The sequence below is a fragment of the Mustela nivalis genome, assembly GCF_964662115.1.
Source record: "Mustela nivalis genome assembly, chromosome: 12".
Taxonomy (NCBI): domain Eukaryota; kingdom Metazoa; phylum Chordata; class Mammalia; order Carnivora; family Mustelidae; genus Mustela; species Mustela nivalis.
This window is the reverse complement of record NC_139031.1, coordinates 17,760,748-17,787,743: the sequence shown is the minus strand read 5'-3', so window position 1 is coordinate 17,787,743 and position 26,996 is coordinate 17,760,748. Positions and strand designations below refer to the sequence as shown.

General features: G+C 44.0%; 1 protein-coding gene across 8 annotated transcripts in view; it reads left to right on the top strand.

Moving 5' to 3' along the window:
• The window catches only part of LRGUK (leucine rich repeats and guanylate kinase domain containing), a 112,816-nt gene that overhangs the window by 56,890 nt on the left and 28,930 nt on the right, over positions 1 to 26,996 (top strand). For 3 of the 8 annotated variants that reach the window (XM_082693977.1, XM_082693976.1, XM_082693974.1), the window contains 5 exons: positions 3,383 to 3,479; positions 7,704 to 7,817; positions 10,795 to 10,996; positions 11,622 to 11,717; positions 17,700 to 21,884. In XM_082693977.1, coding sequence (XP_082550103.1) covers positions 3,383 to 3,479; positions 7,704 to 7,817; positions 10,795 to 10,996; positions 11,622 to 11,717; positions 17,700 to 19,927 — 2,737 coding nt within the window. In that variant the 3' untranslated portion in view covers positions 19,928 to 21,884. Of the gene's footprint in view, positions 1 to 3,382; positions 3,480 to 7,703; positions 7,818 to 10,794; positions 10,997 to 11,621; positions 11,718 to 13,880; positions 13,951 to 17,699; positions 21,885 to 26,996 lie in introns of those variants that run through there. The other 5 variants (XR_014301428.1, XM_082693978.1, XM_082693980.1 and 2 more) reach the window with 4 other exon arrangements.

Sequence of the window (26,996 nt, the reverse complement as noted above, 5' to 3'; positions counted from 1 at the left end):
ACGTGGGCTGTGGAACTCCAGCGGGAGCACCTTTGGGGTGGGCAGGCATGTTTGATGAACTGCACGTACAGCCTGGAGTACCGGAAGTGTGCAGGGAGACGGCAGAAGATAAGACCAGAGACGCAGACAGGAGTCTCAACAGAAAGGATTTGTAAGCAGGGAGTGTCTTGAGGACTGCTGCAGTTCTAGAATGTGTGCCCTGTGGGCGGCTTGGCAGAGGGTGGGAAGGGGAGACCGGAGACCCGGGGACCAGCTGGGGTACACTCACAGCTCACCATGGTGTGAGTTAGAAAGTGGGCGTGTCGTTACTGGAGAGTGGGCGGGGTGGTGGCTTCCTGGAATAGGATACTCAGACGTGGTGCCAACATCTTAGATGCTGATGATCTCTTTCTGCTCAGCAGTTATTGGCATATATTTGCATCGAGGGTTAGGACTAATTTAATTCTTCTACCAAATGCCCTAGGAAGACCTGGGCTTTTGAGGGTAGCCTTTGAAAGAGTTCCCTTACTAACAAGATGGTGTGCTATCGTGGGCTTGAATTTCTTTCTTTCTTATTTCTTTTTTTCCCCTTGTGATTGAATTTTTTTTTTTTTTTTTTTTTTTTTTTTTTTACTATGTTCCGTTAGCCAGCATCTAGTACCTCATGAGTTTTTGATGTGGTGTTCAACCATTCATTAGCATTACACCCTGTGCTCATCACAACATGGGCTTGAATTTAGATGTGCTCACAGCCAAACCTCTGCCTAAATATTTCCAGTAGCAAGAAGTTTGTTATTTCCTGAGGCAATCTGGTCCAGAACTGAGATTCTAAAACTGCATGCTTCTGAATCAAACTGAAAACATTTCTACTCCTCATCCAACTGGCTAGTTCTTCTCCGGCATCTTCTCATCCTATTACATTTCCCTGGATATTGGGCCATTCCATTGACCTTGTGGATTCCTTCCCCTCCCAATCGTCATCTCTTCCCCATGGACTTGATTTGCTAAGATTCTCCAGGACAGCTGGCCCATGAAGAGGCCTTTCGAATGTCCAAACTCACTCTCAGACTCTCCGGCCCAGTGTTGTAGTCTGGTGGTCATCTCTAACTCAGTTCTTCTTTGGTGTGGCTCCCATTGCAAACTATGACTTAACTAGTCAATTAATTAGTAAATAATAAACTCATGGAACTCTAAATTACAAATGGAATTATATTGAGACTGGGGAGAAAAAGGACACTGAAGGTGATGGCCCAGGCAGATTTCTGTCTAAAATTAGGCATCATTTTTTTCTGAGTTTAGTGAAACACTGCTCTCACTATGCAGCATTTCTTTTTTAAGATGTTCACATTTGGGCAGCCTACTCCACAGCGAACATTTCTGCATGTGAAAATTGGATGACAGGATTCAAAAACCCACAAGTCATCTTAGGTCGATCGTAATAGAAGGTTCTGCAGCGGATACAGGCTCTGTCATCCGCATTCTCCTCCTCTCTGAAGTCTTCTCTTTATTTACCTGCCTAGAAGCTTCATATTACTTCTTGGCTTTGTCTTCCTTTTAGAAATTCTGAAAAAAATTCCTGCCGCTCAGTTCCTTTGTTGGAAAATGCAAATCCAATACCACGCGTAAGGCTATGTGAAGGGTGTGCAGTGCAGGGTTCCCAGTCACTGAATTCTCTTTTCCGCCTGTCAAGGACACCACTAGACAGAGGTCCCAGGGCCCTGCCAAGGTGTGTGAAGGAATGCCAGAGTAGTCACACCACAAAACAAATACCATGGTGTTTGACAGTGTCTTCTTGGAATATACTCTCCTTCCTGGGTCTGTAATTTAAGTAGAATGTTAAGACTTTAACTTTCCTAGTCTAGTTAATTCTTGATGATAATGGAAGGGGAACAGTGGTAGAAATGATAAAAATTGGGCTCTGTGACAGAGAAGCTTTTGAGGTTATGACGCTGCGTAACCGATAGTAAGAGGAATTGACGCGGGGTCATCCTGGCACTGCTGCTTCGTCAGCTAACTGCTGTGCCTCAGTTTCATCATCTGTGAAATGGGAACAGCAACACTCGCCTCATGGCTGCTTGTGAGGAAGACCTGAAATACCATGTCAGATGTCTAGCTAGTCTCATCTGCTCCTTGAAAACCATAGAATAGTACAAAAGATGAGTTTGCACTGCAGTCCCAGAGCTCCACTCTAAGAAATGAGGTATGAAATTGAGAGTCATGGGCTAGTTGGGACCCCATTGTCTATTTCTGGGACTGATGCTGGTCTGCTCTGTGGCCTTAGACTAGTTTGTTTATTGCCCTCCACCAAATGGAGTTGGTCATGCCTCTTTTCTACCTTGCAGGTGTCATTTACTTGCTCATGTTTTTAAAGATTTTATTTATTTATTTATTTATTTATTTGTCAGAGAGGGAGAGAGAGAGCATGCACAGGCAGGCAGAGTAGCAGGCAGAGGCAGAGAAAGAAGCAGGCTCCTCGTTGAGCAAGGACCTCAATGGAGGACTCGATTCCAGGATCCTGGGATCATGACCTGAGCGGAAGGCAGCCGCTTAACCGACTGAGCCACCCAAGCGTCCCTTTACTGGTTCATGTTACAGGTAATTGGTGACTGCTTGCACGGAGGCGGGTGATGGGGAGTGCAGTAGCAAGTAAGATGAACAAGATAAAGTCCTTTCCTCCTAAGTTGTATGTCCCGCTGGGGAAGACAGGGATGTGGATAAGGGAAGACCGTTCAGGTGACAGGGAGTAAGCGGGAGGGTGTGGGGACGGGGAGGGGATGCCGTTGTCGCAGTGATCAGCAAGGGTCTCTCTGGTTGACCTGAGAGCTCCACCCAGGGCTTCCCTTGGGAGGCTTATATCTGGTGTTGATAGCACGGGCTGAGCTGAGGAGGTGGGATCCTGAGCAAGGAACTGGGTGGAGACGAGTGGCAGACACTGAGGCTATGAGCACGTGGAGAGCAGCATCATCAGCCACAGGGGGTCAAGAGAGGCTTTTGGATTGGGCGTGGAGGGCGGGAGTGGAGCGCGGCACTTACCTTGAGTCCTGGAAGACAGGTGGGCCAGCCAGGTGAGGGATGAGGAGGGGCCCGGGGAAATGCCCAGAGCAGAGAGGACACAAAGACTCTTGGGTGGAAATATACAGGTAATGAGCGCAAGTAGTCATGTGGGAGGAGGTGACGGACACCCGCGCACCCGGACTCGGTGTGGACGATCCCGTTTGTATGAGCCCTTGAGGAGCGGAGCAGCTGAATGTGGTCTAGCACTTCGAAACCACAGTGCTACGTTACCTCACAATTCATGATTCGTGGATCAGTTTCAACTTTTTAAAACCTACTTTTACTCAAACCTTTTCTATTTTCAATCTCAAGCTGCTGGAAGCCGACCGGTTATCTACTGTGCTTTCAGGGCCTGCCACACCACAAGACCGCCTTACTTTGGAGAAGGGGATCGAGTGGATTACCATTTTATCTCTCAGGAAGTTTTTGATGAAATGCTAAACATGGTAAGAACGTTCTCCCCTGTATTACACAAGAAACACTCATCCTCTGGTAGGAATATTAGGAACTAGTGATAACAAAGAGGAAAATCTTGTGTTTGTTATGAGAGAAGTGTTCTTTTTGGGTTGTTTTTTCTTAAACCATGTGTATATCCTTGTTGACGTGCAGCTTTATTTTAGGATCTTGGAGAGAATATTGTAAATTTTCAGTGAGTAGATGTTTTAAGAAAATGGAAATAAGACCTCTATGTAAAGTGCTTGTGATTTGTGCTTATTATGTGCTGCTGTTATTTATTATTATTTTAAAGATTTTATTTATTCATATGACAGAGATCACAAGTAGGCAGAGGCAGGCAGAGAGAGAGGAGAAAGCAGGCTCCCTGCTGAGCAGAGAGCCCGATCCCAGGACCTGGAGACCATGACCTGAGCCGAAGGCAGAGGCTTAACCCACTGAGCCACCCAGGTGCCCCATGTGCCGCTGTTATTAATCAGACTTTATTCAACATAGGCAGTTCTCACAGACCAGTCTGATGTGTGATATGAATTGAGCCTCTCTTGCTGTGGGAGTGTTCTGTCCAGAGACCCCTCCTGTTTGCCATCACTGGTGCTTTCTTCTTCTTCTTCTTTTTTTTTTTTTTAATTTAATATTTTATTTATTTATGAGAGAGAGCAGAGGGAGAGGGCAAGCAAACTCTACACGGAGTGTGGAGCCTGATGTGGGGCTTGATCTCAGGATCCTAAGTTTATGACCTGAGCTGAAACCAGGAATTGAACACTCAACCAACTGAGCTACCCAGGCGACCCATCACTGGTGCTTTCTAACTGTTGTGGTCCTAAACATCATTTCATCACGCAGTGTCTCATTCAGTTGGCCTGTCCTGGACACATATGTAGCCTTAAGCTTCCATGTTACACATCAATGCGCATAACTGTAGTAGAGTTAAGCATGGGATCTGCAGTTTCTATGAGTTTGATTTTGAATGCCCAGCTTTATACATAGTGCCTGTTTTCTCTTGCATTCACAGAGAAACCCAAATGAGAAAGTCCTATAATCTCTAGGCCGTTTCCCCTCTAACCTTGTCAGAAGAACATCTTTGAGATTCTTTATAATCTTCTCTCCTAGGGCTGTATTCGGGTAGTTGATCTGAATGTATCAAGAGTATTTTGGGATTTTTATATTTCTAAAAGCCTTAACAGAGATAAGAAGCATTATCTTGATATTAGTAAGAAGGATTCCTTTAGGACTCTTAGGGTTGAAAAACAGCTAGTTCCTGAAATTCATGTTAATTTCTCTTGTTAGAGTCTGAGGCATTTTTTTTCTTGGTTCAGTTCATCTGTTCTCAGTACCCCATATGCTCCCCTGACGTTCCATACCTTACTGGATCCGTAGTAACTAAGTCTGGTTTAATTCCTAGTCTAAGAAGTCGCTGTATTTACACTCCATATTTGGTTTCACAGTTTGACTCCCTCTACAAAATCCTTGTCTGTGTGAGTAGTGCTCGTTTTTACTGCTTCTGCTAACTTTATTACTTCAGTATAATGTCATTTTCTTCAACTGGAATTTTGCTTCTGAGCTCCTTTTCCTTAAAATGAGCTCAAGACTGTTTCATGAAGAGGCAAACCGTGAGAGGTTGTAACTCATGACACACTATCAGCTTCGCCAGTCACACCGACACACTCAGCCTCCTGTATACACACCCCCGCTCCCCGGAACCCCCACCCAGCCAGCCTGCTGCCCCGCCTTGGCAGACTACCCTGGCATCCCCAGGCCCCGGATGCCTCCTGTGGAGGCACCCTCTCCTCCATTCCCTCATCACCTACATGTGGATCGTCACCCCACTGCGTGCCTACAGACAGACAATCCTTTTTTTTTTTAATTTTTTAAAAAAGATTTTGTTTATTTATTTGAGAGAGAGACAGAGAGCAAGCATGAGAGGGGAGAAGGTCAGAGGGTGAAGCAGACTCCCCGTGGAGCTGGAGACTGATGTGGGACTCGGTCCTGGGACTCCAGGATCATGACCTGAGCTGAAGGCAGAAATTTAACCAACTGAGCCACCCAGGTGCCCCAGACACACAGTCCATTTTTAAGGACATATGTGCAGTCACTTCCCTGAAGATATTCTTCCTCTCTTGTGGAAGTAAGATCACAGACCTGGAGGCTTCTGAAATAGGATTATTGCTGTTTACTAAGAAATCTCCCAGCAGGAAGATGTGAAAGGACTATCACCAGCCAGGAGCTGGAGGACACTTACTCTAAATTTTTTTTAAAAGAAGTATAACGAAGCCTGTTTTATATACTAAAGTACAATGCCAGATTCCTCCCAACTCTTCATTCTTCCAGAAGAGATTTTTGGGCTCCACAGAGGGCAGCCCTTGTACACACAAGTAAACAAATGCACAGTATTTATCTGAAACGTGTTTCAAAAGTACATTTTGAGGGGCACCTGGGTGGCTCAGTTGGTTAAGTGGTTTAGCTTAGGACACGGTCAGTTGGTTTAGCTTAGGACACGATCTCTGGGGTATGAGATCGAGGCCCAGGTCAGGCTCCACATTGGACATGGAGACCTGCATGGAACAAGGTTCCCTCTCTCCCTCTACCCCTACCTTCAAAAAAAACAAAAACAAAAAACCTGCATTTTGAAAACAGGGTGAGTCACAGTAAGCAAGATAGAGTATATGCCTGATGGGAGATTCAGATAGGGATATTATCCATCTATATAGATGCAATATATATATGTATTATATACGTACATATGATATATGTATATATGTAAGATGTCGTACCATTTGCTTCAAAGAACAAAGAAGGCGGGGTGCCTGGGTAGCTCAGTGGGTTAAAGCCTCTGCCTTCGTCTCGGGTCATGATCCCAGGGTCCTGGGATCGAGTTCCGCGTTGGGCTCTCTGCTCAGCAGGGAGCCTGCTTCCTCCCCTCTCTCTCTGCCTGCCTCTCGGCCTACTTGTGATCTCTGTCTGTCAAATAAATAAACAAAATCTAAAAAAAAAAAAAAAAGAACAAAGAAGGCATGACATTGAAGACATAAAATATTAGGATATTTGTTGTAGAGTTTTTAACTTTTAAAATGCGTGATATAAACTCCTTTGGATTATGAAGTGTGTGATTGTCCTCGTCACTCCTAGCAGACACATTCACTAGAGACCCACCGCGCCACAACAGGTATTCTGTGTCTCATGGACTTCCAACAGCCATGCCACGCACCCCCCCCAACAGATGGCCTAGTCCCCCATCCCCAAATCTCCGGAACATGTCGGGCCAGGAGGCAGAGGTAGCATAAAGGATTCCTAACGGCTCCTGTTCTTAATGATGCTGCCATCCGGTGGGATTCAATTCAATTGACGGGATTCAGCCTTGCAAGCTTTCATTTCTTTCAAAATCCCGTGTGTGGGGAGCCACAGTTGCCAAGATCATCCGTATTTTTATTCCTTCTTTTGTCATCAGCTTTCCAGTTTAGATGAGACCTAGTAGCTTAATAAATATAACAGCGTCAAAGAAATGGTCGATTTTGAGAGGCATGTTTTAACTTGGACTGTTTTGCAAGGGGGTACAGCTTTGGGAAGAACTGGGCTTCCAGGAATTAGATGGAAGGCAGTATTTAAACCTCAGATCACTCTAGGGCACACGGCAATTCTGTTGAAAAACATTTGGGGCAGTATCAATAAGAAGCTGTGTTTTATAAGGAAAAACCGAATTGGATCTGTTTTTCATGGCTTATCTCAGGATGCGAAGGTTTTTAGATGTCCCTGTAATTCATGGCCTTCAGGCTTATCTGGGAATGCAAGGCTTCCGAGAATGGGAGCTTTTTCTGGGGCACCTAGTCTACCAGCGTAGCCAATATGGCTGAGGCTAAGAGCGGGCCATTGGTTTTGCTTTCTCAGTAATGACAGTTTATGGTGCACGTTGGGCAAGGAAGCAGGTAAATGAGCAAAATGCTCGGTCCTACCAGCAGCTTCACACTCCTCAGTGCCTTCACTCTCCTCACCGTTTCGTCAGCAGATTATGGGATCTCCAAAAACTCAATTTTTTTTTTCCAGCTGAGAATTCTAAATAAATTTCTCTACCACATTTTGATATTAAGTTTCATAAACCCATCGTCAGCCTTCTATTTGTAAGTTTTATGGAAACATAGAAAAGTAAGATATCAAATCGTTTTATATTCAGTTTCATTATGGCAGCTGTTACATGAAAAACCTCTGTGCTTCTCAAATTTCAGGGGAAATTCATTCTGACATTTAATTATGGTAATCACAGTTATGGATTAAATAGGGACACCATAGAAGGTATCGCAAGAGATGGTTTGGCAAGCTGTATTCACATGGAAATAGAAGTAAGTGTCTTTTCATTCAGTCAATTTATTTTAAATGCATGTGTGTGTTTAAGTGAGTCTATCTATATCTATCTATCTATTTATCTATCTATCTGTCTATCTATCTATCTATCTATCTATATTTGTAGTTGAGGAGGTGGGGGTAGCACCTAGCACCCTGCTAGGCACAGGGGTGGCCAAACATGCACAGTTAAATAACTGGAGTTATGACAGAAGACATGGATTGCACATATACTAGGAATAGAAGTGCTACTCATGATTCACTTTTTTTTTAAAAAATATTTTATTTATTTGAGAGGTAGAGAGCAGAGAGAGGCAATAAAAGAGAGCTTTAGAGGAGAGAGGTCAGCAGGAGAAGCAGACTTCCTGCTGAGCAGGAAGCCCGATGTGGAACTTGATCCCAGGACTCCAGTATCATGATCATGACCTGAGCCTAAGGCAGTCGCTTAACCAACTGAGCCACCCCACGATTCACTTTCTGTGTTAACTTCCTCACTACATTCCTCGTTTAGGGCATGTGGTCTCTGTTTATATGAAGTGATATCCAGGTAAAGGTGCTCCTCACAGGCTGTGGAGCTGGTACACTGTCCCCTCGGGACCTGCCTGGCCGCTCTGTGCAGCCGCCCTTGTTCTCTGATTCTTCACGGGAGATGCGTGGGCTGTGCTGTCAGACTGCCGCTGCTTGCAGGTTGCAGTCCATGCCAGCTTGGAGCAATTCAGACTTGCAAATTTCAGGAGATTTCTGTCTCTGCCCCCATATCCCATCTTCCCCAGTGATCTTCTATAATTAAAATATGCAGAATATTACATATTCTAATCTGTAACTAGAATATGGATCCAGTCTAGATCCAGAGTAAAACCATGACTATCCTATTTAATTGTTTTTTTTTTTAAGATTTTTTATTTGTTTATTTGACAGACGGATCACAAGTAGGCAGAGAGGCAGGCGAGAGAGAGAGAGGGGGAAGCAGGCTTCCTGCTGAGCAGAGAGCCTGATGTGGGGCTTGATCCCAGGACCCTGAGATCATGACCCGAGCCAAAGGCAGAGGCTTTAACCCACTGAGCCACCCAGGCTCCCCCTATTTAACTGTTTTAAAAATTTATAGCTTTATTAAGTATGTGAAGTCTTTAAAGAAACTTGATTGTCTTTGGAAGGTAACTTCACTGAGTGGTGTAACAGTTTTGTAGTCAGGAAAATAAGTTAGGAAAATGATTCTGTTAGATCAAACTTACAGAAAACAAAATCTGGGCTGGTCAGATATTCTGTTTCTATCGACTCTGAAACTTCTTTTAAAACTTGTAATTGGGGGGCGCCTGGGTGGCTCAGTGGGTTAAGCCGCTGCCTTGGGCTCAGGTCATGATCTCATGGTCTTGGGATCAAGTCCCACATCGGGCTCTCTGCTCAGAGGGGAGCCTGCTTCCCTCTCTCTCTCTGCCTGCCTCTCTGCCTACTTGTGATCTCTCTCTGTCAAATAAATAAATAAAAATCTTAAAAAAAAAAAAAACTTGTAATTGGGCAGAACAGGAGACTGATTTCCTTTTGGCTCCTCGGATTTGTGTGTTGCCTCACTGGAGTGAAATTGGGCCTGTTTCTTCCAGCTCTTTAATTTTTCTAACTTCAAAATCCCACAATTCTCCTCTTTCTGCAGTTGATTGCATTTGCCTCTCTAAGGAGGTTTTCTGGGTTTCTATGCTAATCACCAAAAATATCTTCCTTGGACAAGGCAGAAACTCTCCAGCTTCCTGTGCTTACCTTCTTCTGGTTCCCCGGCTCTCTGAGTGCTGGCTCCCTCCTTCCACTTCCTCCCTGAGAACTCTCTCCTACTCATTTCCAAGAGGTTGACTCCGTGAGCCAGGCCTGGTGTCCCTGGTTGTCCTGTCATTAGCAGATTTAGAAATTCTTTTGTAAAAGATCCCGTAGTTCATTCCCCCACCCCATGTTTAAAACAAAGATTTTGAACATTGAGCTAAACTGCTGATGACGGGCTCGAGGTGGAAGGGGCTTTAGAGTTCATTTGGAAGGACTCTTGCATTTCCGCTCTGAGGAAATTGGTGCCCAGGGAGCAATTGTGGGATTGGCTCGTGGTCTGCAGTAGCTGGGGAGCTGTGGTCTGTCACCACCCAGCCCTCCCGATCCACAGACCACCACCCAGCCGCGCTTCTGGGTGTGAGCTCTGGGTAGAAGCTGTGAGATGTAGCAGGAACCAGCCAACCAGGTTGCTGGTTTAGGAATAGGGCCATTCCCAAGGAGATGACAATGGGGGAACAGAGGAGCTTTTCTTCTGTGGTAAGATCTTTATGTCCTGCAGCTGCAGAGGATGCTCTTTGAAATGTAGACTTGAAATTACTTCTCAGTGGGGCACCTGGCTGATTAAGTACAGCATGTGACTCTTGATCTCTGGGTTATAAGTTCAAGCCCCACAATGGGTATAGAGATTCCTTAAAAATAAAATCTGAAAAAAGAAAAAGAGAAATTTCTCTTCAGTATTAAAGATACAGCAGTACTGTGAATGTACCTGTTTGTATCTAGCAATTTATTTTTTTTATTTTTAATTTTTTTTAAAGAGGATGTGAGTGGGGACAGAGGGAGAGAGAATCTCAAGCAGGCCTGATGCCCAGTGTGCAACCCAACAATGGTCTCAGTCTCATGATCCTGAGATCATGACCTGAGCCGAAATCAAGAGTTGGACACTTAACCCACTGAGCCACCCAGGGGCCCCTAGCAGTTTTCTTTTTTAACCATCATGTTTATTAGAGTAATTAATTAGAGGATGGCCAGGTAGTTCTTTTATTTCCAATAACAATATTTGATGGACAAAGGGAAGTAATCCAACTTTGAGATATTTACAGGAAAATAATAGCTAATTATCCAAATCTTATAAGACTACTTATTACACCTATGTAGTCAGATGTCTCCAACATAATTTCTAAATTGTGTGTCTGTTTCTAATTTATCACCTTTTCTTTGAACACATAGGGTGTAAGAAGTTTGAAATTTTCCTATTTTGAGCCTCGATATATCCTGGTGGTGCCCATGGACAAGGAAAAATATGAAGGATATTTGCGGAGAAAAGGATTATTCAGTCGTGTAGAGATTGAATTTGCTGTGTCCAGAGTGGACCTTTATATTAAAACCAATCAGAAATTTCCAGGATATTTTGATGCGATCATCAATGCAGGTTGGTAACTTTCAGTGAAGTTTTGCTTTTGAAGTGTATTGTCACTGGGGGGAAATCTGCTGTAACCTGCATCTTAACTGTTGGCTGATGAAGTTTCTTGTGGTTGTGGAACTGGGTGTCTGCTTCTTTTGTTAGCTCTCTGCCAGGGGTTGCCCTACGTCCTAGAGGCTGCTCCCAGGTCGTGTGCATGTGGCCCTTCTGTCTTCAAGCTGGTGATTGCACATCACATTCTCCTCATGCTTCAAGTCTGCTTTCCTCTTCTACCAAACAATACTCTTCCTTTACAGGGCTCATGGGATCCTGTGTAGACCCACCTGGAGAGTCTCCCTTCTGACTAGCCCAAACTCAACTGATGAGTAACCTTCGTTACGTTTGCAGAACTCCCTTTTGCCATTTAACATGACATAATCACAGGAGTAACACCCCCCCACATTCACAGGTTCTGCCCACACTGAAGGAAGGCAGTTATCTGAGGGTGAAGTGTCTTGAGGGTCTCAGAATTCTGCCTACCACAATAGTCGTTACTTAGATGTAGCTTAGAAAATCAATACCGCCATCAGTTGCATATTGGCTGTATTTTGGTATGATTCTGTTGCCTTAAAGTACCTTCTCTCATTTACTGTAGATGATCTGGAAGTTGCCTACCAAAAGCTGAGTCACCTCATCAGAGAATACCTTGGATTGTCTGAGGAAACATCCAAGAATTTGGCTCCGTCTGCAGGTACTACGCTGTCCCTTTTTGTGCCTGGGAAACCAGTCTGAATTGCGATGTGGGTACTCATCAGCCAGGCTCAAGCTGGTTCTAACGCTTTAATCCCCCTTCTTCCTCCCGTGTGATTGTCTTCACAAGTGAGCTACGTGATCAGCCCCCTGCACCTGTCCCTCTCCTTGTAGGGTGGCCATAGTGGCACTCACAGGGCTGTCCTTCAGGGACATGCTGGCCGGTGCCTCCTTGGTGTTTATGGTAAATAGGGGCCAGCCTCCTGGTTCAGAACTCAGCCTTCCAGAAGTTGGGCTCCCTGAGGGAGCTGAGGTGGCATTCTGCTTGGCAAGTTTGTGTTTAGTGTTGTTTTCAGCCAATAGGTTTCTTTCTCCTTTTCTTTGCATTGCCACAGTCCTCCAAATGTCTGGTACTAGAGGGGACAGTGGAAGAGCACGGTCAGAGGGTGTGAGCCTGGTTGTGGCCCTCCCATCCCTTGGGCAAGCTGCTTTGCTGTTCAGAACTTCACTTGACTATCGTGCTAGATGGAGTTGATGTTCTCCATTGAGGGAGAACCCTGTGAATTCCCCATGGAACATGCACAGCAAACAGCATGGACTGTAGAGCAGTGTCTCTCCTCGGAATCCAGGAATTCTAAAGCCCTAACTTAGAATTTTGGCACATGGATATTTTGAGATGTATTTTAAAGGTTCTCCCCAATCCACCTCATCCCCACTCAGATGGCTGACTATGAAAAAAATGACAGAAAATTCGCTTTGGCAAGGATGTTGAGAGATTGGGAAGGTAAAATGGTATAGCTCCGATGGAAAACAGTGTAGTCATTCCTCAAAAATTAGAAATAGAATCACCATATATTATAGCAATTCCACCTCAGGATATCTACCCAGAAGAACTGAAAACAGGGACTTACTTGCACAGGTACTTGTATCCCAGTGAACTGTTGCATTATTCACAGCAGCTGAGAGGAGGAAGCAGCCCAACTGTTCGTCAACAGGCAAATGAATCAACTAAATGTGGTTGATAAATACCGTGGGATGTTATTCAGCCCTAAAAAGGAAGGGGCTTCTGTCTGACACACACCACAAGGAGGATATGTTCTGCAAAGTGAAGTAAGCCAGTCACAGAAACACAAATACAGTCTGATGCCCCTTGTATGAGGTACCTAGACTCGTCGAATCCATAAGGACGGAAAAATGGGATGGTTGCCAGAGGCTGAGGGGGGGGGGCGGAGAAATGGAGTGTTGTTGTTTCACAACTACAGAGTTTCACTATTACAAGATGAAACGAGCTCATGGGCTTCCTTGCGTAATAACGTGAATATACGTAACACTACTGAGCCGAATACTTAAAAATGGTGGGGACGACAGACTTTACGTTCTGTGTAGTTTTTGACACCCGAATGAAGAAAAAGAAGGTCCCCTCCAGTGGGCTGAACTGCTCTCACATATCACATATTGTTAAACATTGATGTGAGACCCTTGCTTGCTGTGTATTCGCGTGCTTTGGCCTCCGTGACTCTTGGCCCAGTAGGACTTCGCTGGCCGGGTGGGGCAGGCCAGGCCATGGTTTTGCCAGAGTTGAGACTGGTGGTGCCCTTTAGCAATTTTACACACGTTTTTCAGGTCAGGGACCTCTGGAACAAGGTCATTGTGACACTGGTTCGCAACCAACAGATCACAGCGAGAGGCTATCCTTCCATGTGTTTCTTCTAGAAGACAGGTGACCGGGGTAGGACTTCCCGCCTGCAGAGGAGTGGAAGAAAGTGTACCCTATGTGCAGACAGGCTTCATGGAGGACTGGAGGACTGTGCCCAGTCTTCGAAGGGGGGACATTCGATGAGGAGGATGCCCGTGTGTTGATCCACACGGGTAAACTCCCATCAGTTTTTTAGAAAGCCGTGCTGGGTAGGGGGCATGGCATATCTCATGAGGCTTCGAGAGCTGGATGGAAGTCTCTCGAGAGGAAATCTGCCTCTCTTTGCTTTCAATCTTTGCTAACCTGGCAACTTCTGATCTTTAATTTGATCCCCTGGGTGGAGCTGTTGCGCTGGGGGCACGCTCCTACGTTAGAACACCCTGCCCTGATCCCTGAGCTGGGCCCGGCTCCCACTGTAAATGAATCAGTTGGTGTTCTGGCTTTTAAATCAGCCCCTTGTGGATTTAGATGAGCATGAGTCCGTCCCTGGAGCCTGACCAGTTCTGAGAAAGGGAGAGAAGCATGTTTGTCAGTCTGTTGCACAGAGGGCACCTGTGAGCTGTGGCGTTTGAACTGGATCTCAGCCAGCGGGGCCCCTGCTCTCCATCATTCCATATTCTGCGACCACCAGGACACTGACGATTCGGTGCAGTTGCCATTTGGTGAATTAATAGACCAGATAATGTGTGCATAGGAAAACAGACTCCCGTTTTTAAAGGGTAAAATGAAACTTCATTTATTTGGACCAGTTAGGTTCGGCCTGTCTGATTTAATGGAAAGTATGAATTATAGAATTTGTTAAAATGTTCTTCCTCTCAGACACACTGCATAGCAGAAACTGGATCATTTGGTTACTGACTCATGGAACCTCTGCTTTAAAAAGTAGAGGGAAGGTTTATAATTATTGCATTAATTCAGTGGCCTGCGTAAACCCTGTTTTCCTGGCAGGGTTAGCATTTGGGAAAATGATGTGTTTTCTTAAGAAGCCAAACCACCTCATTTTATTTAAGTAGTCCATCTGTGGAGGACGTTACTGTCTTCTGTCGATGGTTTCAGGATAAACTTGCACATAAAGTGACTTTGTGGAGGCCAGATGTGATTCAAGTGAGCATTTAAAAATTCTAATGAGCATGGTCCTTACTAATAAAGCTTTAAAAGGATCTCTAGTGGCTCAAGAGTAGAGCCAGGGGCCTCTTGGAGTTTGAGGGCATGAAGTCTATGCCAAGGAGGGCAGGCCCCCATGTTCAGGAGTTCACTGCCGGTGAGCAGGGCCCAACCATAACCACCCCAAAATGAGCATCGTGACTCCCCGAAAAGGGACCAGAGTCCCAGCAGGGTCACCGCCCCAGGACTGACTGGCTTTTGCATTTTTGCTTCCACTCTGAGCTGGGTCCCTCTGATTTTAAGTTCTGTAGTTCTGTATGTTTACATAAAGACTTACATTACCTATGTAAGTATAAATGAGACCCCCTAGAAAGAAAAGATCAGTAATTTCAGCATAGTTGAAATATTTTTAATATTTAATTGAGCTGTCAAAGGTAAGAAATTGAAATTAAAAATATTTAATGTTCTATGAAAGACCAATTAGAAAATTGTACTGGAAATTAGAAGCTTTAGTTTCATATTCCAAATTTCACCAGTAATCATTAATTTGATCAGAGAAATCACTTTGAACTGCCATTTCTAAACAACAAAGCCATACATATAATATTATGGAACATTCTGGAATTTGCTGATGTTTTTGCCCTTAGATTAGACTGCCTATAAGTTAGGCTTCAGTACAAACCGAAATCTGGTGGCCAATGGCTTTGTTTTCATGGAAGCAGGAATCCTGTACCAATGCCAACTGAGTATTACTAGATATTTGAAGTAATAATACATAGCCTTATCTTCAGTAATTTCATGTTGCTAACTTGTAACTGAGAATGCAATTTTAATTTCTACTCTTAATGATGAAACTAGAACAAAATCATAAAAATAAGCCTGAAGTCTATCAGTATAGCAAGCACATCAGCCTGGACCCAGAAATGCAAACCTTTACCAGAGGAGAGACTAATTGAATTTCCATTAAATGCACATACAAAATAGTAATGTTAGGTACAAAGTGATTATAAAACCTCAAAATACTGAGACATGGCATTATAATTAATGCCATTAATTAAAAATATTTATCAACCATGGTACGAATGATCTTATTTTTTTCCCTTATAGCAATGCTAGGTAATATTCATTTCTAAAACACAATAACTAATAAAATCCTGAGCAAACAGTACAGTTTTTATAAAATAAAAACTCACTTTGTTCACAACTCAGTGTAAGAGATGTCTTTACCTTCCGTGTATTTCTCTACAGCCTATTTCTGGAATACTCATCTGGTGCTCCCAATAAAGCTTTAAAAAAGCTGATCCAACTATCACCCTGAGTTCCTGCTATAGAAATCATAAAATAAAATTATATTTGCAAATCATTATTTAGATCTGACTAGTGAGAGAGGAAAATGATGGTGATGATGAGTCAAACGGGGAAATTGAGCAATTTACTAGGTCCTACGTGGTGTCTTTATCTCTACTAAAGGGCAGGGTTTCATTTGCCAAATGATGTGAATTGTCAAATTCTAAAAGTGGGGTGAAAAAAATCCTTGTGTGTCTGATTCTAGGAAACAGGGGGTTTACAAAGAGAAAGAGCTTTCAGCATTGGGTTTTACGGTTCTCCTGCCTTTCTATTTTTCAAAATTTCTTTTCGCATGTGATTAAAAAAAACATAAAATTAGCCATTTTAGCCATTTTAAGTGTACAACTTAATGGCATTAACTCCATTCACAGTGTCGTATAACCATCCCTACTACCTCTTTCCAAAAGTTTTCATCCCTCCCACACAGAAACTCTATTCCCATTAAGCAGTAACTCCCCCCTTTAGTCCCTGGTAACCTCTAATCTACTTTCTGTCTCTATGAATTTGTCTCTTTAGACATTTTTACTTTTCTTCTATTTTAATTTAGCCTTGCATCTTGACTAAATTTGTATTTACTCTATTACTGTCATGAACTAGGGAGATAGGAATGATGACCAGAGCCATCCCCTCAGAAATCCCACCAAGTGGCAAGATTTTCCTTGTCCCCACTCTTCCCTAACCCCTCCCCAGAGATGTCTAGTTCAGCTGGAGGCACAGGCTACCTCTCCAGACGAGGAGGTTCAGGGAGGACCCGGAGTAGTCCAAGCCCATCTTCCTCTGTGGGGGAGAATGGACTGTTGCCAGGAGCCTGGTTTGCTTCTGGGGATGGACCACCATGGGGTCACTTTGGAGGTCTGACTTGGTTTGTAGTCTCTGGGCATCAGGTTTCTCTCAAAGTGGGCCGAGACTAGTTTCTTCAAGGCTGTTCCACACTGGTGTGCCACCCTTGACTACAGCATTTCAGAGCCATGTCCTTAGGCCTAGGTGAAGATGTCCCGTGGGCCACCAGAATATGTATGGACTTCTCTCAGAAGCAAGTGCCTGCTGCACTGATCGAGTCCATGAGAACAGAATCACACGGAGAACTTGCTCCCATGGTGAGCGAAGGAAGTGTCCCCGTCTGCAATGTTAATGTGCTAGTGGCCTCTGAGAACCATTGCTGAAACCTGGAGTAGACTCCGAGGGAAAAGAGTAGCCCTGGGGGTGGTGGGGGTGGGGGGACTATCAGGAGCAGCTCTTGTGAGCCATGGCACCTCATGCTTCCATGGAATCCATTTTTTGCTTCCTTCCGTTCCCTCCTGACTTACTGAGTGCCTGTTGAATTTCCCATGCCTTGCCTTGCCTTGCCTTCCCTTCCCTTGGTAAGCTGATTATTCCTCAGAGAGCTCCCAGTTTCTTGAAGGGGCCTGCCATTCAACAAGCAGGACTACCCCTGGCTTAGACGTCCACCCTCTCGTTTCTACCATCAAAAGCAGCACTGACCTCTCTAAGTGGTGGAAATTTAAAATTTCATTCACTTAGAAAGTGTTGCTGTCACTGTCTCACCCGGATGTAAATTTTGGTTCTGTGAATAAGTCTCTTTATGTTTATTTGCTGAAGTTGATGATTTCCATTGACTAAGATTTTCTACATTCTACTAAATGAGAGAATTCTAGGCACCTAGTCTCCCCAAGGGGAAGGAAAGGTTATAATTCTTCTCTATGTGTAACTTTATTCTTTTCAAAGGCCTATGTGCATCAGGAAAGGAAACAATTTTTTGTTGTTGTTATTTCAAAAGTTACTTAGTTGCATAGTACATGTTAAGATGTTTTTAGCTAACTTCTTCTTATATTAAAGCAGGAGCTCCCTCTAGCAAGAAGACCCCCTCTGGGGTGCCAGCACATCTGGTCCCGTCCCCAAGGCGCTTGGCGAAACTGCAAGCAGATGGCCAGATAACAGAGCATCTCTCTGGAATACAGACTCACGCACAGGTCCCTGAACATCAGAACCTGGCCCCCTCCCAGAACCAAGAGCTGACCCAGGAGGGAGCAGCCCATCAAGAAGAACATTCTCCCAGTAGCCATGTCAGTGCTCAGCCTCCTCCACAGCCCCCTTCACAGCCCAACTCCTCAGCACCTGGTATTTCCCAGCAGGCCCAAGACTTATCCCCAAACCAGAAGGAAGGGGATGTTCAACAATCAGATCTTTCTTCAAAAATAATAACGACGGAGCTCCCTGAAAATGAGTTCCAGACATCTGAGGCAAACGCAGATAAAATAGGGCAGTCTTCCATCGTTCCTTCCCAGGAGGCTTCTCAGCACCCTGACCCAGCTCCAGCTCGCAGCCCTCAGCCAGACCAGGATGAGGAATCAGGGGAGGCCAAGGTAACCTCCACTGGCCCTCCTCCATCTGAGGCTCCCCCGGGGTCTGGCCCAACATCCCTCAGCCCCCAGAGAACCCAGGATGAGGAAACCAGGTCCGCTGATCTGCCACCCAACAGTGCCCATTATGAGCCTCCAAGAGACCCTTCCCACCCTAATGCGGCCAAAATACCGGGACCATCTCCAGAACAACCTCTAGAAGAGGAAATCCCCAAAGCAGAATTGGTTCGGGTTAGCACTCCTTACCCAGAATTGCCACAACCTCAGGACTCAGCAGCTATCAAACAGACCCAGGACAAGAACGACCCAATGACTTTGCTCCCCAGAAGCCGCCTGGCTCCCACCAGGCTGCCCCAGCCTCAGGTCCTTGCTCCACTCCAGAGCCGGAGGCCCACCCCCAAACTCCTGTCACCCAGCAGGGAGGAAGCTTTAGGAACAGCCTCCGATCCAACTGTGACTTCCTCTCCCAGGCCTCCACTAGCTCAGGAAGGAGACCCCAGTAAACTTCCTCCCATCAGCCCTCCCCATTCCAAACCACCGCAAAATCCGAGCTCCTATCCGGACCATAGTCCTCAGCAAGTCCAAGAAGAAAAGGTCAGGGAGGTGAAGCTCCCTCTTATCAGCCCCCCCATCCAGGAGCACATGCCACAGCCTGCCCCTGATCTACCCCAGGAAGAGGAGGCTCAGGTCGTTAGGCTCCCACAAATTCCCACTCCCTTCTCTGAACAGCGGCTGCCTCAGAACACAGGGCCTCACCATGATTCAAGGCCCGCAAAGGGAAGGCAAGCTCCAAAAGCAGGCCACGCCTCCAGCAAGATTTCAGATGTACAGGCTGTACCCCAAAACCAAGAGCCAGTGCAGCAGATAGGAACTAGGAAAAAAAAACTCCCTGTCCAAAGAGAGACAACTAAAGGGACAGGGCATCTGAAAAAGGCACCTAGAGGCCATCAGACAGCCTTGCAGCCAGAATCCCAGAGTAAGATGACTCCCCCAAAGGTTCCCAACCACCCTAATCCTAGCCCACCTCAGAGTCCTCAGGGGAACCAGAGGAGAAAAGTCCATGCACCAGAAATCCCTGAGCCAACCCATGCTGAACCATTGCCTAAGGATCCCCAATTACCAGAAGAGAAGCGGGAAAAGGAACATTCTTCCAGAAAAAAGGCCGGTGCCAGCCTCTCCACTAATGATCTGGTTCAGAAGGGAACTGTGTCCAAAAAAGGACCATCCTCAAAAAGAAGGAATTCTGGAGGATTGTCTCAAGAGGCTAAAGCGGCCCTCAGTGGTGGTCCCCCAACTCAGGGGGGTCAGCCCCTGCCCAGGAGACCTCTCCAGAGTGAAACTTCCTCTGCAGAGTCCAGACCAGATGATTCTGCTTCTAGGCTACATCCGAGGAGAAAAGAAGAGGCTCATAAGAGGGGAAGATTTCCGAAGAGAGAGGCTGTTTTGGACTCCCCGGCGCAGGCTTCCACCCAGCAGCTTGTCCAAGGGACGCAAGCCCAGAAGGGGACCAGTCAGACCAAAGAGAGCTCTGTCCAAAGGGACAGCGCTCCTGGGCAGCAAGCCAGAGACAAACACAGCCGGAAACATGGGGGAGCATCAAAGGACAGGAGTTCAGCCACACCCCAGAGTCCCATGTCTGCCGAGGAGCGGGGCAGCTGGGAAGGAAGACTGCGAGCCAGGGGCAGTCAGAGCACCAAGGTGTGAGCCACCCTTGGAGCACTGGGTCACTGGGTCTCTAACATCTGTGCCTCTTGGAGGCAGTGCTGTCACAGAAAGGAAAGTGATGGCTAGGCCACCATGACTCCATATCCCAGCTTCCTTCTGCCACCTGCATAAGCATGAGGGGGTGGGCACCAGCCCTGTCCAGCCTTTGGGTTCTTAGGAGGCAGCAAGTCTGTGCAAATTCTTGTGGTTTGCCACTGTAGCCTCAAAGAGCAGCCCCTCGAGTGGGGTACTCCAGCAAGCTGTAGAGCTGGTCTTAACAGATCTGATGCTGGCAGGGAGCCTGTGTGTCTAGACTTGTATGAATTGCAATATGTGCTCGAACTCTGGCTGAAGCAATGTCACGTTGCCATTGTTTTTATTGACTCCATTAAGAAAAGTCACTTCTGGATGAGAAAATTCTCACCTGCCTCTTGCTTTATCAAGGGATCCAGAAGGAGAACTCTGAGAAAGGAAGCCTTTGCAGTTTCTGGGTCTTGGTCACTCCCACCAAGGTTCCAGACCCGCAGTTAATGCATGGGAGTCTTTGGAAGGGCAGGGGACACGTTCCTTGCACAATGACACTGTGATTGCTGAGTCCTCCGGGTTTGCGTTGGCATGTATGACTTGAAACTTACTTTTGCTCAATGTTTATTTCAGGATGAATACCTTCCTTCTCTCTCCGAATAGGAATCTCATGTAAATTAGCCCGTGCCTTCATTATGCTAAACCACCTGGCTGAATCAGTGAAAAGGGTTAGTGGAGAGAAGATGGAGCGGAGTTCTTTTTCCTTCATTAACTCATACCATTCAGGATCCCTTTGCTGACAAGTGACTGGGGTCCGACCTGAGGTAGCTTACGGGAATCTACGAGAAGGGAGTGGAAAGTCTCCCACAACCAAATTATGGGGAGGGTAGAGGTAGAGATGAGCCTACCTCAGAACTGGGGACCAGTTATTGAACATAACCCAGACTCTCGTCATCCCCAGTATTTTCTGTCATCAACAGCACTCTTGTCATTTCTCTGTTTCTTTCTCCATGGTGGCTCTTTAATCTTTGGTTCCAACGGACTCCATAGAAGTTTCTGCACATGGCAGGGAACACGGCCACCAGTACTTCTCAAGTCTTATATGTGGTTTTACATCTGGCAGCTCCCACTACTAGAAAGGGATTAATTTGCATGTTCTTTAATCTTAAAATTAAAAAAAAAAATTCAGGGAAAGATATTGACTGGCCCGGCTTGGGCCAAGTGTTCATTCTTAAGCTAATCTACTCTGGCCAGAGACAGGGTCCCCTACATGTCACCATTGGTGCCCTCTCCTCGAGTACATGGCAACTGCATTCCCAGACAGCAGGGACTAAGAGCAAAGCAGCTAACCTGGGATCTGGCTCTTAAAGGGATACAAGGTATTTATTGAGTACTTACTATGTAGATAGCAGCATCGGAAACTATGTTTGGCATCCTGTATTTCCAAAAGAGAAAAAATGGAGGACTAAATGCCTGTATAAATGGATCTTATCATATACAAAAGGTATGTGTCCACGAAATTGTATGTATGGCAGATGTTATTTCAAGTTCAGGAGTGGAAATTGACATTTTTAAGATCCAGGAGGCAGGAATCCTCTTGTAAAATGAAGAGCGTGTGTTATGCCAATAATTACCCTTTGATTTATCTGATTTGTCAAAGATGACCATAGTAAGGTGAATTTTTTTTTTAACATATCGTAACTTACATTTATGGATTAGTCCAGTCATCCAACAAGCATGGATTGAGCACCTTCTAGCTGCCAGACTGCTAGCTGCTAGATGTACACAGTGAGATGAGGAGGAGCTCCGTTTTTTATCCAGAGAGACAGATAAGAGAGTTCATTACAACACCATGTGATTGGGGTAGCCGGAAGCCCCACAGCACACTGGGCCAGGTTTAAACATCAAATAGGCAAACCCATTTATTAACTTTTCCAGATACGGAAGGACACTGAATCTAGCTTGGGATGGGAGAATTAGATCACAAAACACTTCCGAAAGGAGCTTATCTTTCAACCAAGTCATCAAGGTTGCAAAATTAGAATGATGGGAGAGAGTGAAGGTTTCTTGGAAAAGGGAACAGCATATGTCTAAGTGTGGTCGTAAGAGCAGACGCAGCATTTCTTTTGAGGACCCGGATGTCAGGTGTCTGTAGATCCAAAGGGCGTTTTGTGCTAATAATGAGTTTAGAAACTTGATCTAACAGTGGGGAGCCATTGAATAGTTAAATTTTTATCTTAGAGGCATGTGTCTAGAGTTGGTATGGAGGATACCTTTAAGGAAGTACAGGGGGTTGGAAGGATGGCTGGGAAGCTATTGCAATAGTTCTAACAAGATGGTGAGGGCCTGTGATAAGGCACTGTGGCAGGAATAGACAGATTCAGGAGGTATCTGGGTGGGACATGGTGGGGGCTTGGGGAGGACAGATGTGTTTTATGAGCCATGAATGGTGCATCTCAGAAGCGCTGATACCTCACTTAGGCGAGAACTTTAGAAAAATACGTGGTTTCCTCCTTGGGCAACTGGTTCTGAGGCCGCTTAGGGCATTCAAGGTTGCATTTTTCTTAGGGTTCTAAAGGGAAGTGAAAAGCCAGGTTTCCCTTTGTTTGACTTAGAGGAAGCTCTAGCTCCCTTCCCGGGGGTTCGTGATGGTAGAAGGTTTGTGTTTTGATGGCATGTAAAAATGTCCTGGGTTCAGAGCAGCTGGTCAATACTTTGTTTGTTGTCCAAGGAAGGGAGTAGCAAAGATCACTCACTCCTCTGTGGTGGGAGTATTTTACTGCTATTATTGATTTTCTTGGTATAGCGGAAACTTCTGCTTTTAAGCTGTATAAGAATTGTCATTTGCCATCTATGTTTACAAAGTTCACATCACTTCCGTTTGCTGTATTCCTCAGCAAAGTGGTCTTTATGGGACAGCAAAAAACACTGCAGGACTTTAGTGCCTCTATTAGCTAATGTGATCTTTAGCTTTTCGAAGGAAGTCTGGCAGCTAGTGTTCACATCAACAGAGATAATATAGTTCCACTGGGCTTAAGAGACTTCTTCAAATATTTAAAAAGCTAAATCCGTTGTTTTAAAGCTTCAAAAGAGAATTGGACAAAGGACATGATCAGGTAATTCACAAAAGAGGAGAGAAAAATGGCCAAAATACCATGTCAAAATGCATTTAGCTTTCAGGACTTCTGTAAATTAAAATGGATTCGATTTTGGGGGGTACCAAACTGACAAAGATGGAAAGCAAATTAATGCCTATTCTTGGTAAGGTTGAGGGGAAACATACTTTCTGTGTCATCACTGAGAAAGTAAGTTGGCACCACTTTTGGGGGGACAGTTGTGCAATATCCGTCAGAGCCTGTAAATATTGCCTATGTTTAAACTGGTAATTCTAACTATGACTTATCCCAAGGAAGTAATTGACATAGAACGATGTTCCCATTAATGTCTTTATAATAAAATCTGGAAGTAATATAGCCACCCAATGGGATTTTAAAAATAACTTACGGAAAAGTTACGGTTTAGCCATATGCTAAAATGTTACATTGCCATTATAATCATGTTGTAGACGAATATAGAGAAGAATATTTGTTACATACTAAGGAAAAAACAGATTAAGGAGGTAAAACCAGTATGGTTCCAGTTGTGAGTTCTGGGTTGTCAGATTATGAATAATTTTTACTTTCTCATTTATGTTTTTAGTATTTTCCAAATTTTCTACAACGAACCTGTGGTTATTTGGAAAAGGTTACAAAGAATCAAATTCACATGTATGAAAACCTGTCCTGTGAAAGCGCAACCTTATGTTATGTTATGTTCTCTTTCAGTTTGGCATACATAATGAGGAACTTTCTTAAAGTTAGAAGTCACGTACAAAGGAATAAACAGGTTTTCTCTAGATCTTGGAGGCTCTGTGTTGGAAATCTTACGAGAAGCTTCCATATGTCAGGCGATTAGTTGGGCTGGATAAAATTTAAGGTTGCTTTTATGATTTAATCCATTTACTACAACAGGCTCTACAGGCTGGCTATGGAGAATCCAGCAGTCTATTTAATTAAAAATAAAGCTTAGTACTAGAAAATCTATGCACTTAGGGCTCATTAGAACAGTGGCTTTCAAACTTTCAGACCCCAAATCCATTAACTAGGAATACATTTTACAATATCATCACCCCCACACAGATACGTGTAGGAGACACCTTCCTATAGTGATAAACCCAGATGTTTTCTGTTTTACTTAATCCCAATTTCTAAAAATGCTGGCCGTATCCTACAAAATGCAGATTCCACAATTCAGTTTGCAACCTGTGATTGGAAAACCCTTGTGCTGAGCTCTCTGGAGCTTTGCTCTGGTGGTGTTCCTGGAGGCCTGTTTGACTAGATGCTTCCCTGTGCTGGTTGTTCATGTGTGATGGGATGAGTGGCCATGAATGACCTGAACGCTGAATTCCTTTCTGGGACAACAGCAAGGATCCAGTGGATTGGCAGTTACACTCTTTGTCAGTACTAGGGCTCCAGAAAAGATATGTCCGAAAATCTTAGACACAAAAATAAGTTCTTAGGTAAAGCAAGAAAAAAACCACTTTGAAACTTTTTGGATCAGTAGTGTTTTCAGGACTAAGGACTTAGCTGACTCCCTTTCCTTTTGCTCCATGACAACCCTGAAATCATCTTGTTAACATAAAAGATCTTCCAAACTCCACTTTAGATAATTGTGCTATTTATGTAGTGTCTAGCACAATATGTTCATAACTGAATTTAATTAATTTCTCAGTTCAATCTGGAAGATGTGATTCTAGAAATCACTTTTTATTTATTATTATTATTGAGGAGGCGTTCAGGGAGAAGGATAATAAGAGCCTAGCAATTTCTTTGTGTTGATGATAGGTCAATAATGTCAGACCACCAAATCTTTCACCTCCAAGGTGATTATGAGAGTGTGAGCATGATTAGCAAAAGCCGGAGGCTTTTTAAAAATTTATTTGACAGAGATCACAGGTAGGCAGAGAGGCAGGCAGAGAGAGAGGAGGAAGCAAACCCCCTGCTGAGCAGAGAGCCCCAAGTGGGGCTCAATCCCAGGACCCTGGGATCATGACCTGAACCAAAGGCAGAGGCTTAACCCACTGAGCCACCCAGGCACCCCGTCGGAGGCTTTTTAAAAAAGTGTATAACCTTAGAAATTCTTAATTTCAAATAACTAACTGTCCACATAATCATTGGAAATCCCAGCACTAGTACAGTCTAGCTGTGTGACCTTGGGAAAGTTACAGAGTTCTCAAGTAGAGACGATGACCTACCTCAAGATTATTGTTAGGAATAAATGAGTTAATTGAAAGAAAATGTCTGTACATAGTAAGTTTGTATATGAATGTTAGTGTTAACATGTAAGCCACACACAAAAAAAGGATAGCATTTTATCACTAATCTTATTTAACAACCTAACAACCCAATTCAAACTAGATAGAAGTATTTGGCAAATAGGATGGTCTTCTCCGAAAATCCTTTTATAAAAACCTTCATGACCTTGATTGAATTAAGGAGCTTAAACAGAATTAGGATAATGTTGGGAAGAAATTGTAGTAAAGTGGTGTATGACAGAGATGAAGAGATTATTTGATGGGCGTTCACACACAGCATCGCAGCTTGGAGATTGAGTTGGGGAAACATCAGCTCTAGAGTTGTTATGAAATCTCCTGGTGATACACACGGGAAAGGCTTGTCATGGCAGCTGGCACATAATACATGCTCAATAAATGTTATCTATTATTTTATTATGATTTTCTTTATTGATAAAGTCAAAGCCATTTATATTTTGCATTTCAAATTGGTTGGATAGTAAGTACTGTCAAGTTCCTTAACTTAGAAATCAACTACCAGATAGTAGGCATTCTGTTTTCCTTTGGTGATGTGTTGAGGCAAAAAAAAGGCAAAACAAACAAACAAACAAAAAAAGTCTTTCCTAGAGGAGTTGACCAGTGATGTACCATCTTTGAAAAAGCTGTTCTTGAAGAATGATCCCTTAGGAAGCACCTTGCGCTTGCTAGAGGTGAGAGTATAGGACTGGGTGGAAGTCTCATCCCCAGCCTTATTATCAAACATATTACTTAGAAGAAGGCTTTCATATGTATCCAAACTTCCTGAAGATTTCTCTCCTTTTTTCTGCTGCTTCTTTCTCTTGCCCAAGTGCTGGACATATGCAGATCTTACATACTAAGTTTCTCATCTTGAAATTTGCCTGTCCTATATCTTATCTCCTTCAAAGCATCGATTGACTATTTCATGATAAACTCATACATTTAAAAAAGGAAGAAATTCAGGGTACTACTGTTATATGTTTTATTTTATTCTATTTTTAAGTTTATTTTTATATTAATTTTTAAGTAATCTCTATACCCAGCATGGGGCTTGAACTCCCAACCTTGAGACCAAGAGTCACACACTCCACTGACTAAGCTGGCCAGGCATTCCTGTTATATGTCCAAATTAGGACATTGTAAATGCAGGAACCAAATACTGAGCCCATTAGCTCAGCTATATTGAGGAGGTTTCAGTGTGAAGTTCAATGGAAAGAAATATTTTTTTGTGTACCTCATTCTCTCTGTGTGAGAATATACGTTCACATGCTTTCCTTTGTCCTGATAAAGACTCTGTTCTCTATTTAAGTAGCTGATTATTCTTTGATTGGAAACTTATGAATAGAGCACTTTACTGTAAGAAGGATTTAATAAGTGTATTCATTTTACCATTTAGAACATAAATATTATTACTGTTTCCTTGGTCTTGGTAGCTTTCCTCTATAAAAGCTTATTTTACTATGGAAAACTATTATGGATATTGTGTGAAATTTTAGTTGCTTTTATTCCTTACTTGGAAGCACAGATAGAAAAGACTTTCAAGATTTAATTCTGTCCTAGAAAAATAGCTTTTTTTCAGAAGCTTCAGTTTTATGATAATACTTCCTGATGAATTGAGTTTTCCTTAATTTTCAACTAAAATTATGTAACTATCATTAAAAATAAATAAATATTGTATCATAGATTATTGTGCCT